This window comes from Nothoprocta perdicaria, unplaced genomic scaffold (genome assembly GCF_003342845.1).
Source record: "Nothoprocta perdicaria isolate Ctin4 unplaced genomic scaffold, notPer1 scaffold_110, whole genome shotgun sequence".
In the NCBI taxonomy this organism is placed as follows: Eukaryota; Metazoa; Chordata; class Aves; order Tinamiformes; family Tinamidae; genus Nothoprocta; species Nothoprocta perdicaria.
The window spans coordinates 1,763,167-1,783,255 of record NW_020454206.1 but is presented as its reverse complement, the minus strand read 5'-3'; the positions used below and the strand labels follow the sequence as shown (position 1 = coordinate 1,783,255).

The following is a 20,089-nucleotide window of genomic DNA, read 5'->3' as shown; positions in this document are numbered from 1 at the left end:
TAAAATGGGATTTTAGTGAAAACATTAATGGTGGCCAGGAAACCAGGCTGTGTGTTCCTATACATATGCATTGATTTTCCTAACACGTTACTTGCACTACGGATCAGGCTAGTGCAGGTGTAATTACAGTGAAGCTGGGCTCACAGCTCCGGCTCATAGCAGAGTCTCAGGGCAAAGTGTCTTCTAGCAATTTGCCCAATCTGCCTAAGTACTTCCCAGATTCGTGCCCCTAAGAGCCCATACAACACTCAGTAGTTGAATTTTTGTCCCTGTAACTACTCTTCCACATGATCATACCATGTCTGGCAGGTAAGTACCCTGAACTGCTGGTGGTTGGGGTCCACTTCAGGTAGCTGCAGGTTTAAGCCTGATAAAGCACTAATTCCATGTGCAGCCAGCTTCTCAATTCCAGAGCATCTCTCCCTCAAAAAGCTAGTAGCCCTTTAGAGAAAGTAAATTAAATTAACGTAGCACGGATTTAATTTTATTAAAGGAAAAGATCACGGCATGGAGAATAACACCTTCAAGAAGCTGCAGGTGACACTGGATTTCCATTTCTATGTCAAATGGCATTTCCTGAGTACAGGAAAAAAGGTTTTCCCAAGTACAGGAAAACAGAACAAACACTTCCCAGTTGCAAGCACATACACATTCTATCACAATATTTTCTTAATCAACTCTTATCCACTGGCCTTATACTTCAATTACTGTGTAATAGGGTTTTATAACACTGCAGTGTAACTGGTATCTGTGTGTTCCTTCTAAGTAAAAGAAATAACCACTATAAACTGCATCCACTGACTATGTTTCCAAGAACTTATCTGCATAGATAAGGTCTACCTGTCCCACATGACATTGTCTCCATCATGCTTTTCATCTTCCTCCTTGGTACCACTTTTGTGCAAGATTAAATAGATTCAGGAGAATATTTACTACCAGGTCTTCAACGTTTTGAGGCCAAGCAACAAAATCTCTTCATAATGTTAAGAATCATTTTGCTAACTCTGGTAGCCTGATATATCTCATTCACTAAATTATATCTATTTCATTAATGAGTAAAGTCCTGGCCAAACACCTGAGGAATTCAGGAATGCCATTCTCAAACAGGGCACTGCAGTCCTTGGGAATGCAATAAGGTGTCAACAATTATATTAGCCACAATATCAGTAATGAATATCTAAAGGCCAACAGATTTCTAATGACACATCCTTCTCTGGGCCATATCTTTCAGGTTTAGAAAGAATTTACTACTTTTGAGAAGTTCAGCTTTTGCAGAGGGTTTTTTTCCCCCTCCAAAGTTAAAATACACATTTGCACACATGCACCAAAACCATCCTTCTGTAAGTGTCCTGTCTTACACAGCTAACCTCACTGCTTTTGAAACACGTGTGCAGTTTGATAGGAACAGGCTTACTTTGCAAAAGTACCAGACACACACATGCCCCTGAGCAATCTCTTCCACATACCATTTACTGACTCACTGCAGGGAAGCAGGTGTTAAGTAAGGCTTTTAGCAAATTTTCATATCACATTTGACATTGAAAACATCTTTTAGCATATCTAGGAACGGCAGCAATATACAACCACAAATCTATTCTCCTTGGCTTTTAATCATTTTTCTGGATAGTTAGAACAAAAGTGCAAGACTATCTGTTTCACTGTCAAATTCTCTTACTTTGTTGATACACACTGTTACTGCAGGCTACACACTGGTAGGTTTGATAAAGGTCATCAAGAATCAATAAATTTATGAGGAAATGGATATTATTTCTGCACACCAGAATCAAAGTACATAAATTTTATTGTGTTCCATTAATATTTCTGTAAAAGCGGCACTTCCTCAGTGCCATTTCTGTGAAAGCAAAGGCTTTGCACATGACCTGGACTGACCCTGGCTGGAAGGACAGCATATCAATGGCATTACAAGGTAATAAAGCCTACACAGAAAAACCTAATCTGGAAAACAGAGGATAGGAACACAATGCTTGATACAGTTCAGTCTTGTTAGCTTGGAATGAGAATTTCAATTGCACAGTTTTATTTTGGAGCTAACACACTTGTAGCTGTAGCTAACAGTGGCTGGGAATTAGTTTGACACAGATTATATTCCTTTCTCCACTACTGATACTGCTTTACTCTAGTGACTTGGCTTCTCTGCGCTATTATTCCTCTGCCCCCTCCTCCTGCAGCTCAGAACATGGGTTAGCTCACTACAAGTCTGACCTGGGACAGTGGTCCCATTTTACCTGGAGCACTTCCATTTACAACAGCAATATTAAACTACCATCAGCAATTATTCTTTGTCAGCTAATAAAAAGGGAGAGAAAAAAAAATAGCGCCCATGGAATTTGTGCTCTAAACCTTCATATTTTTAAGAACACTGCCATCTACCGAGAGTCTGAAATGCTTTTCTCTCTTACAGCTCAGCTCTAGAGCTAATATAGTCATTTTCTTGATGATTCCCTCTCTCATCCAACTAAACATTCTACCTTTTTTTTTTTCTTTCAAAAACCAATTACTGGAATTATCAATTTTAATAGCTGCTGGTTTCCCTCTGCTATGTAGATTTGGGATATGCCAACAGGTAGTTCTACTCCTAAGTCCATAGTTTTGGATTAATAAACTGATTTATTTCAATCCTTCTGATTTTACTTCAACCATACTCAGATTCTTTAGAGAAGGCAGCAGACAGAACATGGGCAATTTCCTTGTTCAGTGTGGATATGTCTAGGGAAGGACTGACACTGCAAGGCTGTTCTCCACAGGGAATAATAGTTCCCACACTACCATGATACAACAGAAGAGATCACCCTGTCAGGATTATTTCCTTTTTTTTTTTCCTCCCTAGTCATCCTGACAAAAGAAAACTGTTCTACTTGAGCATAAAAATAGTAATTCCCCATGCTCACATGTATTCCTTGTGTCCTACCTTGAAAGTGGAAACAGAACCATAACGTACATGATATTTCTTCCACTGCAACAAGTGTCCTGGGACAAGACCAGTGCACTGCATCAAACAAGCGAACACTTCATAAATTCTTTCTAAGTGCTTGGTAAGGTGATGCCTAGAGCTTTTTATTTTGTCTAGATACAATGTCATTTGCACTGTTCCCCCTGCCACTGCATGACTTTTAGTGTACACATGTGCAAAGAGTATGCAGTTCTCAACAGAGAAGCCACAGAAGAAGTAGCAGGTGATGTTTAGATGGCACTGATACATGCAGAGAACTCACCTGAGAGTGACCCTCTTGGTACAGCTTTGGCAGCAACCTCACTATAACACACACAGCACCTGGGTGCACAATGGCAGTGTCCCTCATTTCAGACCTGCAGGAAGAAGATCTGTAAGACTTGGATATTATCATTTAGAGCAACAAGGAGTCTCAAATCAGTGTTATAGCAGAGTGTACTGCATTACGTTTCCCTGACAGTTACCAGGTTCAGCATTAGAAGCTAAGCAAGCCATTTAAGTCACCTAGACCACCTAGAAGCCTTCCTGGAGTAGCAGAGGCAGGATGCAACCTGCCCATGAGCTCCTCTCAGGGTTGCACAGATTCAAGGATGTGCTTTCCCGCCTGGATGCCACCCTGTGCCACATGTTCTAGGTGTGCCTGCTTGAACAGGAAGGTTGGACTAGATGATCTCTAAAGGTCCCTTCCAACCTTGAATATTCTATGATTCTGTGATCCAGTGTCTTGACATAAACTTGTCTGTAGTTGTACAGAAAACAGCCCCAGTCTCTGATGCATCAGCCCAGACCTAATGCTATTTTCCATGCCCAAGCAGGCAAGGCCCTAGGTTTACTAGGCAAGGTACTAGGTGTCAGATACAACTCTAAGACAAAGCCACTTCACAGCAGTAACTCTCATCTGGGCCCTGCAGGCTCCTCAGCATGTGCAGAGAAGCATCTGCATTTGTGGGTGCTCCTCTGAACCAGAGCTGGGATGCGCACTGCCAAACACATCTGGCCTGATTACATCCCAGGAGAGGAGCAAAGGCAACATCTAACAGCTCTAATTAGACAGAAAAAAATAAAGCATGGAGTACTTTATTCTCTTTGTTTTATACAGCCCATAAGTAACAGAATGGGCATAACAAAGCTTTTACAGGGAACCTAAAGGAGAGTAATGTCTGTAATTAACCCCTGTTAGCCATTTCCAAGGAGGCCTGGCTGATACAGAGCAGCGAGTAGTGTGTAGCATACTGCCACACAGCGACAGATAATTCTCCTGCAGCCTCAAGATATCCAGAAAAACCTTCTGAAAAGCTTTTCTGTATTCTCTGTGTAATAAATCAACCTTCAATCTGGTATAAATGCTTACTATGACAGTTTAGTGAGATCATATAAATTTGTACTTCACAAATGTGAGTTTTACAATGCTGAACAAGAGAAAAAGACACCATCTCCCCCCTCAGACTTCTGAGAAAAACCTAGGCCCATAAACCAAACGGGACCAAAATTTCGGTCTGTTTTTCCAGCTATGTCTGGGGCTGTGCTCCGCTAAAGGAAATTAATTTTCAGCCTGGGCTGACTAATCGAGTTGCTGGTTATCAGCTCCCCAGAAATTTCAATGTCTCCATGTCCAACACTGTGAAAATACCAGACTAGGCAGTGCCCAGCTTTCCCAATACAGAGTGTTCTTTCTAAACCCCTTGCCACTGAAGGAAAAACAAACAAGAACCCCACATATTCTATGTGACCATGCAGTAAAACATGCACTCTTGTCCCAGGCCACCCCCAGCAACAGGCCATCTTAGCACTGGCTGCTACTTCAACATAGGATGAGGTCTAGGGACTGAATGAGACACTGCCGAGAAGGTGAAGGGCCCTCAGCACAGTGACTCCCTGTCACAGCAGCTGCAGCCACCCTGCTGGGGTAGGTGCACAGGGGCTGCTACCCCTGAGAGACCAGCCTCAGCTACCACAGCTTGCAGGAAACTAGCTCTAATCATCAGGAGCTAAAGGAATAAAAGACATCCCATCTGTCACAGAAGGTGTTTTCAACATTAACACAGGAGCAGAAACAGAGGGCTGGTTTTCAGATGGAAATGGAAGGGTTCATTCCCTCATGGCCCATCAGCTTGCAGCGTCACTGACCACTGGACAGTGTAGGGGACTAGAACATTATCCAGTTAAAACACAGTTTTTCCCACAGACATAGGGGAAGAATTTAAAATAATTTAAGAGTGTTTCACTTTTCAGCAATTTTCCACACCATTGAAAAAGTCAGAATTGTTCGGGGCATACTTAATGAGAGACTAGGAGCAGGCTTCTAGCTGTAACAACCTATTCCTTAGAACCCGGTCCTGTTTTAAAATGTGCATGTGTCCAAACCGCTAGAATAGTCTGTAAAAAAATCTGTGCTGCATCCCACTGACCCACTGAACAGCTCATGTCCAAGTTTGTGTCATTACTTGCCTTTCAATAACAGGTGAATTCTGCTGTCAAGAGGCCTGAAAGTTAAAATGGATTGCAAATGTGGTTTCAAGACAAGTCATGCCACATATTCGCCACTAGTCTCAGTCTACCATCATATAAAATGCAGAAATCAGTGTTAACATGATTTTTTTCTGTAGTAAATACTCACTTCTGTTCAGAATTTCCCCATGGTGCATATGCAGAGGCAGGCAATTTGTTGCCCAGTCTTTTGAAGGCCACAGGACACTCCTCTTGAGCTTGAGGTTCCTGCTCGTCACTTCTGGATGTTTCTACCACCTCTGTCTGTACCTCCTTGAAGTAGCTCTCCAGGTGTAGAGTCCCTTTGACCATGTGGTCAAGGAAATTCAGAATCCATATGCAGTTTTTCAGCCACCTCGGAAAAGGTTCTGAAGAGCAAAAAGCTGCATCCAAGAATTCTGCAAATGTCCTTGTCTTCTCAAGGCCAGGAAGGACTTGCTGTTCTCCTTGGCTCCAGAAACAGCCAAGCGTCCCAAGATCTTCTGCCATCTTTTCAAAGAGACCATTCTTCTGGAAGAAGTTGCTATTGACAGGGTCCAGGTGTAGGGCTGCTGTTATGCCCTGAAGTGTGTAGAAAACAAGTTCCAAAACACAGTTGTGCCCAACTGTTGCCCACAACCCAGATGGAGGGTCCTGCAATGCACCTTCCATGTCTGAGATGAGGGAGAGGAGCCCATTGAACCCACTGCAAGCTCTGAAAGCTGAATGGCTCTGTGGACTATCCAGTATTCTCAGCAGTGACTAGAAACATTAGGAAGAAAGAAAACAAAAGAAAGATTTAATCCAATAGCACACGAAGGACAGAAGTGTCAAAGTAATTCCTAATTCCATATTAACAAAAATGTATAATCTATGAAAATTCTGCTTCTTGAGCCAAATTGCTTGTCAAAAAAGGCTATCACTGCACACCCTTCTTCCTTTTGCCCTCCCCACATTTCCAGAGAGTCAAATATCAGAGGTTTAAACATATTACCTAGAGGAATCCTCAAAGTCAGACTGCCAACCAGGAAATGGTGCTGACAGGAACCATTCAAGGCACTGGGAGGATGATGCAGCTCTGCGTGCAAGACTTTCTCCCACCTTGCTTATACCTGAATACTTGTTCTCTGTGCTAAACTCATGACTGAGTAGACCCATTCGAAGAAAGCCAGTAAACCAGTAGGGCCCAAACAATACTGCAGGCAGCAGCGTCTCCTCAAAAGAAAGGCAATAGTAACTCCTTCTGTCAATAGAAATAAGCTTATAGTTTTCATAGCATTTCAAAGGAAAAATGCCACTGAGTCGCATCCAAAGCTAATGCAGTTCAGTAAGAGTCAGTTTTCCTGAACTGCAATGGACTAGATGAAAGTTAAAAGTGAATGTTAGTGGATATTACAAGCATAGGAAACACAGCCTATTAAACTCTCCATTCTGAAATAAAACCACCAGAATTATTAGTCATAGTGGTATAAAGTTGCTGAGAAAAAGAGAGCTTTAAGGAAATGAAATCCACCATATGTTTTGGGGATGTTGCACATTGATTTGAGGAAAATGCTCTTTACAGGAATATGGCAAGTTCCAAACTTGATTTTGCTTTTTTTACATTGGAAAGACATAATTTTACGTAATAAGTTTCACAATGGATATCCAGTGAAAGGATGAGTTCTCTTTGCAGTCTGCTGTAGAGGAAAAGATCTACATGAATATCTCGTAACAGGATCCAGGACTATGCGAAAAACTGTTGCCAGCAGTGAAGGGAGAACTCTATTACTGTCATTCAATTTTGTGTGATAATGTATCAAACCAGGCAGAGACTTCTGAACAGGGAGTAAATTTAATAACTCAGCGTTGAAGTTATCAGGATGGCTTTAACACGTTTCAGAGAAGGTCAGCTGTAACCACATTTCCTCCAGCTCTAACTCAGTTAGAATTTAATCACCTACAAGTTAGTCTTCCTCTGCCTTGAATCTATAAAACTGGTGTCTGCTGGAAACCCCCTAACTCAGTTAATGCTAACAAAATCCATTTCACATTCCATTATTTGTTATTCCTCATAATTGTCCACGTGCCACACTAGAATACAGCAGGGCTAATTGCATTTGGGCTCGGGATTTAACGGCTAAATATATATTAGCAAATCAATCTGAATTTGTGTGTAACACAATCACAGTCCCAAAGGATGTAGATAATAAATTCATTTGCTTACATTATGTTTTAATACAGTTATCATTTGTCAGAATTAGACACTGAAGCTGCATTTATTTTCATATGAGTTTGGACACCATACTGAACTTTTCCACAGGCACTGTTCAAGTTTGCTGTTGCTAATCAAAGCTATAGACTGCATCTTTTTTTTTCTTTTTCAAGAAACATGCTTCTTCTATGACAGAAACAGTTGCCATATTGTGCTGGAAGGTGATTTCAAGCTATTTATCAAGCCTACCCCAATCCTCAATTCAGCTGTCTCACAGCTTTACCTTCTCTCACCTTTCAAATCTCTGCTTTCACTTTAAGTGAGAAAAAGGATAAAAAAAACATGTAACTGCACATACAACTGGGTCATAGGATTTGCAATCCCTCTTTCTCTGGCCTGCATTATTCTTTAGGTCTTCAAAATGCTGCACAGTCTCATTTTGAGTGAAATTATTGCCCATATGTACATCACTAAAAATGGAAGCACTTGATTTACTGGAATCAAAAGTTGCAGAAGGAGGAAGCTATGGGCCACTTACCTTCTTGGAAAAGTTCAACGCTGGAGGTGAGGCTAAGAGTCAGTTGCCACAAAACAAGCAGTTTCTAAGAGAACAACAGGCTAAACAGGAAGCTATATTAATTACCTTCAGCAGATCTACTTTCAGTTGTAGTTCCCCTTGGGTAGATGAGCAGAGGGCCCCAATGACAATACTCATATATTCTTCATAGTTGATGACTGACAGCTGCTCCAAGATGCTGAGAGTTGCACTCCTATAGCATTCATCATCCAAAAATATCTTGATATATGGCACCATCCCATAGTCCTTTAAAACAACTGAGACAAGGTTTCATTTGTTACTTGAAAGTTGCTTGTAAGTTGTTGCTATCCTTGCTTGTAGTTTACACAAGCAGATTTGCAGTGTTGGTGTGCAGTGCTGCATTCCCATAAAACATCAGGGAAGACAAGGAGAAGAGCTAGTCAAGCTATATGTCATAAATTGAAGGGCACAAGAACAACTGGGGATCCAATGACTCTTGATGATGACAGTTTATAATCAGAGATGACAGCTTCCCAGTATAATAGGTGTATCAAGGAAAAATACTAATTAGTTTTAAATTTAAATATTCCATCAGTTTTTGCAAGGAACTATATAATAAGGTAGTTTGTGATGATACATTTCTGCTGTTTGAGATGCTGCAAACATGATTCTAGAATTTGAGATTCAAAGTTAACTGAGAGGATTACAGTATTCAAAAGTTTCTTTTATTCCTGTGTTATGTTCCACAGGATTTCTCACTCATACATGTCAAGCATGCTAATACCAAACACATGAGTACAAATGAGTCTGCCTGAGTGTGTCAAGATTTCTAATAACAGACACCGTAGAAGAAAACCCAACTAACAGACAATCTCTAAAAGCCACAGGCACAAATTTGTTTTCTATTGCTAACAGACAAATTTGTTTTCTATGTATTTAAACGCTTCAGGGCTATCCCTAGCCATCACCTTGATCACATTATGAACACATGAGAGTAATATTTCTTCTGGTATATAGTCATACTGGTAGGTCTCCTCCACTTCTGAATGAAGCACTTAATCAGAAACCTTGCTGGTGCTTCTTAGGATACACCTAGACCATTTATCCTCAAGTGTCACAGAGATAAGAGTCGTGTGTTATGTCTTACCAGTGTTCCTCACAGACCCAACAGTAAGGGCAGCCACCATCTTCAGCATCACTGCATTTAATTCCTTCTCAGTGCCTTCTTCCAGGCCAGGCACCTGGGTTCCAGCTGTTTGGGTATTTAAGACAACAACACAATTTATACAAGGCATGTGGTGACTTGCAGCTAGAATATTGCAAAATGAATGATAAAAGCAACTCTCCAGCGTACTCCTTCTCTTAAATTCAGGCTACTTCAAACCCTCAGTAATCAGCAAAATACATACAGGCAACATTCTTGTGATAAGGATCTACACTGCGATTGAGAAACACAGATCAGATTCTATGCTCTGCAGCACAGATCTCTTGCATGATTCTAGGCAGGATTCGTTCATTTCCAATCCATAAAAAATGATATGGAATTATCAGTATAGTAGTATCTAGTGGCAGTATATACAAAACAATACTGAAGACTAAGGTGTAAACTTTTATCAAAGAATATAGAAATGCCTCAACTAAAAGTGCAGAGCAGAAAACTCCGATACATTCGCATATAAAAATTTCTAGGATCAAACACTGTGTAAGCTAAGTTATTTTATCTAAAGATCTCAACATTTGCAGAATAAACTCCTGGAAACCAAGAGACAAGAAAAGTGGTCACTTCAAACAATACATTCTCACCTACTCTGCCTCAACTTTATACACAAAGTTGTAAATCATCCAGTCATTCAATCACTCTGTGCAATTTAGGTCATGAAAGGATCTAATGCAGTGAAATTTATACCAATGTAGAAGGCTGGTGTGCTCTCAGCACCAGCCAACTGATAACCATAAGCTGAAGTGTAAACAAGCATATTTATCTTGACATTTAAGTGTTTCAGTACAAAAAATTAAGTACTCTGGAATCAAAAATGGAAACGTATATAAAAGTATAAAGTCGACAACTATACTTATTACATCCAAAGTATTTAGTACTTTGAGAATGCACTTGAGTTTCTCTGCCTTTACTAATTGACCATTAGTCTGAAATTCTTCTGAAATATTTCTTTAGCTTTATCTAAAATAGCAGTTGAAAAAAAAGCAAGAGAACAAACTTAAGGATGTGAGTCTGTACCACAATTCAGCTGCATCCCACAGTTACCACATCTATTACCTTCCTGTTTTCAGAACTATTATCTTCCTGTTTTGAGAATAGGAAATAACTACATCAGATAACAAGGGGCAGTGGTAATTGTGGGTAGCAGTTGGCCAGAATTCCAGAAATTGCCTTCCATTGTCAGTCTTTAGGAATAAGTGTTGTGAGAGAGAATAAGTTCTGTGGAAGAGTGACCACAGAGTGCATCTGAAGTCAGAGTTCTGTCTCTTTCTTCCTCTACTTTGAGGTCAGGGACCCAGAGAACCACAAATGGAGGCCAGTTTACAAAAGTGAGGTGAATAGCACCCTCCAGAGTAATTTATAATATATTGGTAATGAACCACTCATGACTGTTCAGGAAAGTTAGTAGAATGATAAAGAGCTAAGACTTCAGAGAAGACATGGCATAAGCAGCCTGGCATAATGAAAACATTCTATGAATTTAAACCTAGGCCAGGTTGCTTCCAAATTAGTTCTACTGACTCAGTGTATACAAGTTAAAAACTGATCGTACAAGGAGGTTCATGCATTCCTACTGATGTGCCTGCCTTTCCAGTCCCTGGGACTGCCATAGGCTGTACCTGACTTCCTCAGGATTTTGGCTTGCTTTCGCAGAAGTGCCAGCAAGAGGCCTAAGAGGCCGGAGTCCCGGAATATGTCACTGAACAGCAGGTCCTTCTTGGTCATGTTGAGAAGGCAGCGGAGAGCTGTTAGGGTGAAGAATGGCACTATGTTTTCTTTCACCAGATACTGAATTTTCTTCAAAATTTCATGGGGGATGTAGGACATGTCCATCACCACTGACTCCACCAGCTTGAAGAACTGAACCTGGACCGTGTGTGGTTTCAAGTGGATGATGTCAGTAAACTGGTTGATAGGTTGTAGTGTCCATTCCAAGAGAAAAAAGTTCACTGCATTCCAGGCCCATATGGTACCAATTGCTGCTAAGATTCTGCTACAGAGATACACATCATTACTTCTCTGGAAAACAGACTGCAGGACCTGGAAAGCTTGGAGATTTTTCACTGTCATTCCTGTGAATGAAATAGAAGCACGTGAGATTTTTTATAGCAATACTATTTAAGGTTCACTACAAGCCCCATAACTATACGACTAAATTGCATCTAAGACCGTAAATATGGGTCACAAACCCAAGGGATGTGGCTGGCCTGTCCTCAACCTGGGATCAGCCCCTACAGCTGGTATGGGCAGTTCTCTGATGCAGACAACGTTTAGGTTTCTGCAATGTTAAGCACATAAAACAAAAGATGCTGTCTCAGACTTCATCTTAGATAAATAATGCATAGAGATTCATTCTTCTGGGACTTGCCTACACAGCCATATGTATATACTGTACCAGAAGCCTCTTTTGGTTCAAAATCAAAGTGCGGTAATTGCGGGTGTGCAATATTGCCAGAAACTTTCAGTTCAGTTTTTCCACAGGTTGTTAGGCAAGTCAGCATGTCCAGAATCTCTTCCAGATAGGGATCTCCTTCATTTTCCTGCAGGCCCTCACATCTAGAAACAAAAGTTGAGACAGTCATGGGATCATCCTTCAGTAACATAAACACTTTCAAAATACTACTACGTACTGGGTAGCACACAAAGGCTACCCAGTCTCCCATGCCCCATCTTGCCATTTTTTTGTTTTATTTCTACTAACTTGTTTAATTGTTCTACAAACAGTAGGATGATAAATACTGTGGTGTTGCATTGCAGATCAGAAAGCCAACACAAACCTAAAAATTTTAGTGACAATGTACAAGTCTACTCAAGAAAAAAAAAGGAATATCGCTGGAAATTCAGCTCAAATACATGTACTTTAAAAAATTCTCTAAAATTTTAAGTGGGCCAAAATATTAATTTTGATCATGTCTTTTTCTGATCCAAACCAAGCTTAGAGTTGAATCTCAGCCTTAACTTGAATTAAACTTGAATAAAAAAGTAGATATAAGTTTGTTAAAATAAGGGATCTACCAGATGAGGTAGCTAATAGAAAAGTCTTAGCCTGAGCTTTGTGAATCAGATATGATGATGGCGTGTCAACACCTCCATGCAATGAAATCATTTGGGCTGTAATCTGGATTTCTTATAGTTCAGAATGAGTATCTGACAAATGTCAGATAGCTACTTCTTGCTGATTCTGCCCCAAATCCTTCTAATACTAATAACAGAGACATTGTATTGTGATTGGAAAGTCCCCAGCCCACGTCTAGACCAACTTCTGCTAAAGTTCATCTTCCTTACAGTTTCAGGAGGATAAGTTATGCACTGTTCCCTCTCCTAAAATAGCAAGACTGTTTGTCATGTCAGTTATTACTGGCTTTGCATTCACACACAATTACCTTAAGAGTCTGATTTTTAAAACTGATCATCCTACCTTCTGAAAATGAAACAACTACAAATCCCCAACTTGCCTGAGTAAAATTTTTAGCAGGAGTTGGTAGCCGTCATTATTCTCAAACTCTGTTAATAAAGCTGATGATACAGGATAGGAGTCTTTCACAAAACACAAGATGATACTAACAGCTTCACATATGTCATGAGCAGGTAGGGTATCTGCCAGTCTAAATAGATTCTGAATTGCAATTTTAATGCAGTCCACAGCTGTGAAAAAAAAATATAGTGCTCTTTAGGAACAGACAATCAAACAAGTGCAAAGTTACTTGTAAAAATGAAATAATGTATTTGAGAAGTTATCTCCCAATAAAATAGTTATAGCTAACTCATATTGTCTAAATCCATACTCAGACTAGATGAAGAACATTTATTTCTTTTTAAAGTAGATGTTCTTTGCTGATTTAGCCTCAGTATAGGGCCTGCACACCCAACAAAACTGATACACAGGGATTCCATCTGTCTTAGTACAAAGCAAGTGGAGGTAGAAACTATCTCAGTGTCTGGGATGAAGTCAGTCACACATTCTGTGCAGCATTCACAGATCTTTGCTCAGCAGGGCAGGTGTAAAGCCATAGATGTATCTTGCTCTGAGCTACAAAATCTAGTCTTCCTCTTACGTGATGGCCAGTCCTCCCTGCAGAGCTTCTAAATTCCTAAACTGTTCTCTGCAGCCAGGATTAACTCTTATGTCTCAGTCTTTCAATCTCACCCAAGAAACCAAGTTAAAACAAAACAAACCCCAGCAATCTTTTTCCTTGTAAAACACCGAGATTAGTGACCTTCATACTTTTTTTTAGTAAAAAGAAAATTGTTTACTCTAATGAAACCTAGGAAAAATCAAGGATATCACTTGGAGCCAGTCATGATCTCAAAAGATACAAAATGAAAATATTGTCAAAACAGTATTCAGCACTGACAAGTCTTATATTCACAAGTCATATAATTAAGAAAAAAATACATCTTGTGGTTTCCTGCATCAGTGGGACTGGGTGGGACAGGTTCCTACCTGCAGTTTACTTTTTCCTTTATTAAATATATACGTATATGTTTCCAGTTTTCTGTCAGCACTAAATGTTCCTATCTTGAAAGCCAAAAGCCCATACTTTGCAGATGATTGATTACCAGATGAGATATGAGCCTCTATTCAGGGAGATTCTTCTTGTAAATTAATTCCCAGGACAACTATGAAGAAATGAAAAGTCAAAACACTAAATCAAACCTTGTAGGTACACAATGCTGTTCTTGGTCTGAGCCTTTGAAATTGTTCGCAGCACACGGCCTGTGGGTACTTTCCATGAAGGGCTGCACTGGTCCCAGAGGGAAGCTGTTGCTATAAGTAATGACTGAAGTTTATCAGCTGCCAGAAGTTCCTCCACACCTTGTTCCTCTTTGTATATATTATGCATTATCTGAAAAATAGACAAGCATCAGCTGCAATAGGCACACCTGGAGAGCTGTAAAAATCTCCTGGTCAGCAGGTACCCAAGCTGGCCATAGCTATGTACAACCACTGGAAACCAAAGGGGCACAAACTGTGCAAGCTCACAATACAGCTGTGCCTTATACAGGGGGCTCTAACATCACAGTATCAATGATCTCCAAAAAGGCTACAAACAAATGAATAAACACTGGATGATGTAAATTAGATCTAACCGAAGAACAAAAAAAAGGTTAACATCAAATCATGTGTTTTTCCATCCATCAGCAGTTTTAACTAAGTTTGATTAGGGGGGAAAAGTAAACCAGAAGTTCATACTGATGTCTGGGGAAGTATGAAGTAAAAAGAGTAAGTGAAACTACCATTAGGATATTCTAAATAGATCTTTTTTTCCAATTCAAAGTCACAAAATTGTTTATTAACAAAATGAAAGCTATAGCAGTTTCATCTCAGATTGGTTTCAAATGTCACCAAAGAAAGAATTAAATTTAAGGGCTGAAAAGCATCTAACAAATATCAGGAGGATGGCAAAATAAAGCAGTCACTATCTCCAATCCAAAGTCTGTGTGAATATCTGAGCACTCAGGGTAAAGAAACACCAAGGAGCCACTACTCACCTGAACAAGCATCTCCCGAGTTTGAGGGTCACCCTCACTTGTCTCTCCATCCTCACTGCTTTTCTTCAGAGGAAAGGTAAAGAAAAGGTACAGGCACTGCATCAGAGCAGCTGGAAGACCAGATCCAATGATGTTCCACAGAGTCCTCTAGGTAATGAAAACCAAAATCAGTCCCTCTAGAAACCAGCAGCACTTTCCCTGCGTTTCTACACACTGTTTGCTGTCATGCCACATGAACGAGCTACTTAAGCCTTTTATGCTTACATCTACTATAGAGCACACAAGCATGGCAAGCACCATTCATACCATCACCGTATGAACTCTCTGCAGGAAGCAAGGACACTGACAGAGTGTTACCAGCTCTTCCCAGATGTTTTTCCCTATCTGAATTAGGGCTTTGACAGAGTTACTTAGAATGTCCTGTATTAAAAGACCTGCAGGAGACAAAGCAACTAAACTGCAAACTAACTAGCAGCTAACTAGTAGTAAGCCCTTGAGCAGACAGTTCCTTCTTGATCATTCCTTTACTGGACAGCCTTTAGTTACAGGAGCTAGCTATGTTAAAAGCACTTCTTTGCTCCATCCTTGACACAGTATAATGCCCATTAGCTATAAAGTCTTAATATTTCTAACTAGGTGAGCAACTGCACTAATGCTTCTAATCATAGCCTTATCAATGAAATAATAATAAAGCCTAATAAGTCTAATAAACGAAAAGCCCCTTTCTTTCCAAAGGCCTTGACTTGTCTTTCAGGACTTAGTTTCTTCCAATCTCCACCTTGACCCTGTAAAACTTAGAAGAGAAAATGTCACAGCATGCTTGCCTGGCAGGCAAAAATCACAACAAGAGCAAACTAAACGGAAGAGACTTGTGGCAGTTCTGTGGTACACTGTGCTACACAAAAACAAAACAAAGAACAGACAAGCAGGAACATGTTTTAGTTCTGCAATAAGCAAAAACCTCGCCATAAACTTTGCACTGTGAATATCAACACAAAATTTTATAAAGCTCTTTCCTGTGACACAGGATCATGTCTATTAACAGACGATGGTAAGATTTGCTTTTCGTTTTTCCTACCAAGATGGACACACACTGTTCAGCTCAATGCTGGGGACAAGTGCACCCCTTCCACACCACCGGCAGACAGTATTCCTGAAGCCAGTCAGTGTTAAGGGCTGATGTACGTGTAAGATTTATGGAATGCCCTGTAGTACTTCAAAACTAGAGGCTATCAGGATGAAGAATCTAACCATTGTGTTATCAGATACTGTCCTTAATCATCTCCTTGACACATAGGCTGAAATAATAAAGAAAGACTGAAGAGCAGGATACACTCTGGAGAAAATCAGGACATGAGAAAACAGCTGTCTACAATCAAAACATAAGTACATCCAACAGAGCAGTACCACTCTCTTTTTAAAAGCCTGGACTATAAACCTAGCAGAACGTCCTCCATTTGGCCACATACCCCAAGCATCCTGATGTTCAAAGCACTCAGGACAGCACATGCATTATAAGACATAAATGTTCTATCGCTGAGGTGACTACTCAGAACTAAAAAGGAGAAAATAAAACCAACCCCAAAAGCCTTCGTAGTCACTTCTCTTGCCAAGTCAGTCTGTGAGAGCAGATACACCGTTTTCAGGAGCACGTGGCCATCTTGCACTTCCCTCTTCGGTTGTAGCAACTGCTCCAAGGCTAACCGAGCTTCCTCTGTTATAACAAAAATATTAAACTTTAATTCCTTAACGAAAGATGAAAATAATTCTTGGATCCTTTAAGAGATCAGACAAACTGAACAAAAATGAAGTAAAAATGTACTGAAACAGAAGAAATCAAAAGGATCTTGACCTAGCACTAGACTCAGGCCAGTTAACGTAAAGTAGATGTTTCACAAACTCCAAAGTTCCACCAGCAACGCCAGCTAGCCTGCCAGCTAACCAATGCCAAGAGCACATGACAGCCAGCAGGAAAGCCACATGTGGATCACAGTACTTTTCCCATTAACAAAGTTCATCAGAATAGTAACTGTAACAGGCTATTTTACTTCATTTCTCCCTCATCCTACATTTCCATCTGCAAAGACTCCAACATCATGGTCTACACGGCATGTACACAAGGCCAGGTTTGCAGGGCAATATCTGTGCTAGTTCACACTAAAAGATCCAAGTTCCTACATTTAGGATTTTCTGTTCCCCCTTCACTTCCCTCACACTAAGTGTATAATTCAACATGCATGACTGCTGAATGACAGCATAAGCAATAAATAAGCACACAGTGGATGTGACACATAGGCATTACCTGCAGGTTTACCATTAAGATGCTTCTTAATCTCTTTGGTCAGAAGCTTGGAAACTTCACTGGCTAACAGCTGAAGGTTGGGAAATACAATCATTCCAGCAGACTGTTCCCAGGCCTGAAATTCAAGCAAGAGCAACTGTTTAAATGGGTTTGATACAGCATGTCTTTGATGTATTGAGGAGTACTAATATGTGTAAATAAATTAATAGAAAGTTCAAATATGCCTTCAAAATTTCCTCTTTAACCAATATCATCAAGCAGTGCTTGTCAGACTAACACCACAGAGCAGTCAACTTGGAACTACCTTTTGCAAAAGTATGTTAGGCCTTTTCCAAACAAGACATGCACATTTTGTGCCCAGAAGAGGTTACAAATGCAGTTGTCTAAGTTTTCCAATAAATGCTTTTACTTCTTCAAAAATAGCCTCCCAAAACTGAAGGTCATCATCAGCAAAAACATAATCCTCAATTAAGTGAAAACAAAATTTAAAAATATCTTTTCCATGTTCAGCAAGTCATTACACAGTCTCATTACTTAGACTGCAACAGGACTAGAACTGCAGTGCTTCTGCAATAGGTCTGTCAAAGAAGCCACAATAACACAGGACTGCCTCTAACTTCTACCCTTACCTGGGATCAAACTAAGGACCAGACGAAAAACAGAATTTCTTGCAGGACAGAAATAACGTTTGTGACAACTAAGGAAGTGAAACAAAGCCTGGAAGAGGAGATGAACAACAGCGGCACCCCAGCCCTGAAGACACTGAAAAAGTCTTTGCAACAGTAATATAAGTTGATCAACCTACCTGCCTATTAGGTTAAGAACTATGTACGTCACAAGGCCCCCATAAATCACCCAGCTAACAACATACAAAACCAGCTGAAATCCTGAATATTGTTGAGTTCCACTGCAGAACAAGAACTTTAAGCGCTGAACTTATGAGAAACTTTGTAAGCCCAAGATTACTAAACATTTTCCACACTATAATAAGGCCCCCTAAACAGGAAGATATTGTCTGAAATAAATAGCTAGCAGAGGAAACCGTTTTGTGTTTATAAATTACTTGTTCAAAAATGGACAAGCAAGTCAATGCGGAAGTGACAACAGGAACACCAAGATTTCAACTGTGGCTCCCTGCTCTGAATCTGACAAAAAAACTATTAAAGATTTCTTTGCTCAGACTTCCAAATACTTTAATCTCAAAAGTAAAATACTCCAGAACACTGAAGCACCCATTAGCCTCCACAAGTCACATACCATTGCTTTTATACAGGCGATCAAAGATCAGAGACACTAGTGTATTGCTTAGCCACATTGCTGCAGTCACATCCAAAGCCCAGGATGTCCCCAGCAAACTTCCACTTTGTCCCCAGTAATCCTCAAAAGTTTCTTTAGACTGTCCTTTAACAAGTTCAGTCCAGAAAAAAGGTCCAAGCTTACCATTTTGTGGTAAGCTCGGAAAAGCCAGGTCTGTCCCAGAATTTGTAGTGTCACATTCAAGGATAGAGAGAGATTTGACTTCAGTGACAGTCACAGGGTGGAAAGCAGCACCTTTGTCTGAATACAGGCTTGACTCAGGAGGAATACATTTCTACACCAAGAAATTCAGAAGCAAATGGGAAGCAGTAAAAATAGAAGTTTTTTTTCAGTTATTATATAAAATATCCATAGGACATCCCAGATTAACTGAGGAGGCTCCTTCTAGTCTGAGACTCCAGGATATGCACTGCTTTTTCAGATTGTTCTGTTTACTTTCTCCACCCTGCCTTTGACCAGGACAAGCTTATGCTCAGATATGACAGAGTCTTTGCTGCGGTTTGTATCACACTGACTCCAAAGGGAGATCTCTTTTAGTGCCACTGACTGGCCCTGGCAATTACATTTAGCCCAGCTTTGCACCAAGACATACAGACTTCACAGGTTCATGCTTCATCCAACTGAGCGAAAAGTTCTTTACTCTCTAGACATTATTTCTTCTTTATTATCAAGAACATGAAGTAGTTCATAGCACTGACTTCCCCACACACATTTCAAAATGTCCCTTTCACTACAAAGTGTTTGAAATACGAAGTATTTCAACAAAGATGAAGTGAATGTCATTAACAACTTTCCCTCCCCACCTCCCACTAAATCATTTTTAGAAAATGGCTCACATAGGTGGAAACAGATGGGCTTGAGTTTTCTCACCCAAGAGTGGTGACAGCTCGCATACAGATGACTGAAATGTTCTACCACTAAAACATAGCTTCACCCAAAAGAAGCCTTTATTTTCTTTAGAAAAGACTGCCATAGTGAGAGAGCATAAACACACGGACACAAATTCCATGGCTCATATATACTCCAATTTAGGAGGAAAAAAATTTTTGACTAGGACACAGCCTAAGTACATTTAAATATGAGACAGGTTTTCTGCTCCTCTCACTAGGCTCTCACTGAGCAGAGCTCCTTGCACTTCTCACACACTTGAGCAAATACAAGCAGCACTCAAAGAACCCACTTGCAAAAAGATTATCCCAGGACCCCCTTTCAATGTAGCCATCTCCTAAATGTTTGGCTCATAGGAGCTCTAAGGAATTAAACAGGAGAGGAAGCCTGTTAATGACCGGTCCCAGCGCTGTTATTGATTCATATTATTTTCTTCGTCCTCTCATGCCAGTTTTCCTATCTATAACAAAACTTCTCTCAAGCACTAAAATTAGACATCAGCACTGCCATTATCCCAAAAATTCCACCTAAGGACTAGCAGATGTGCCTGCATTTTCCTTACTTGGATGCACGCCACAACCACATTAACCCAGGCTGAAGCTGAGCCCAGGAATAAGATGATACACAGATGGAGTAACTTCTTCACAAGGTAAGCACTTTGAGACATACCTGTTTCATCAGCATATTCCTCGACTGCACAA

At 40.3% G+C, this 20,089-nt stretch overlaps 1 protein-coding gene across 1 annotated transcript in view; it reads right to left on the bottom strand.

Moving 5' to 3' along the window:
- WDFY4 (WDFY family member 4) overlaps nt 1-20,089 on the bottom strand; it is a 103,229-nt gene that overhangs the window by 82,638 nt on the left and 502 nt on the right. The window contains exons 2-12 of the mRNA XM_026050535.1: nt 17,184-17,298; nt 16,462-16,595; nt 14,882-15,028; nt 14,046-14,235; nt 12,844-13,033; nt 11,784-11,944; nt 11,008-11,460; nt 9,317-9,421; nt 8,275-8,465; nt 5,589-6,199; nt 3,234-3,327 (exon numbers count right to left, since the gene is read on the bottom strand). Of these exons, the coding sequence (XP_025906320.1) occupies nt 3,234-3,327; nt 5,589-6,199; nt 8,275-8,465; nt 9,317-9,421; nt 11,008-11,460; nt 11,784-11,944; nt 12,844-13,033; nt 14,046-14,235; nt 14,882-15,028; nt 16,462-16,595; nt 17,184-17,298 (2,391 nt within the window). The remainder of the gene's footprint in view (nt 1-3,233; nt 3,328-5,588; nt 6,200-8,274; nt 8,466-9,316; nt 9,422-11,007; nt 11,461-11,783; nt 11,945-12,843; nt 13,034-14,045; nt 14,236-14,881; nt 15,029-16,461; nt 16,596-17,183; nt 17,299-20,089) is intronic.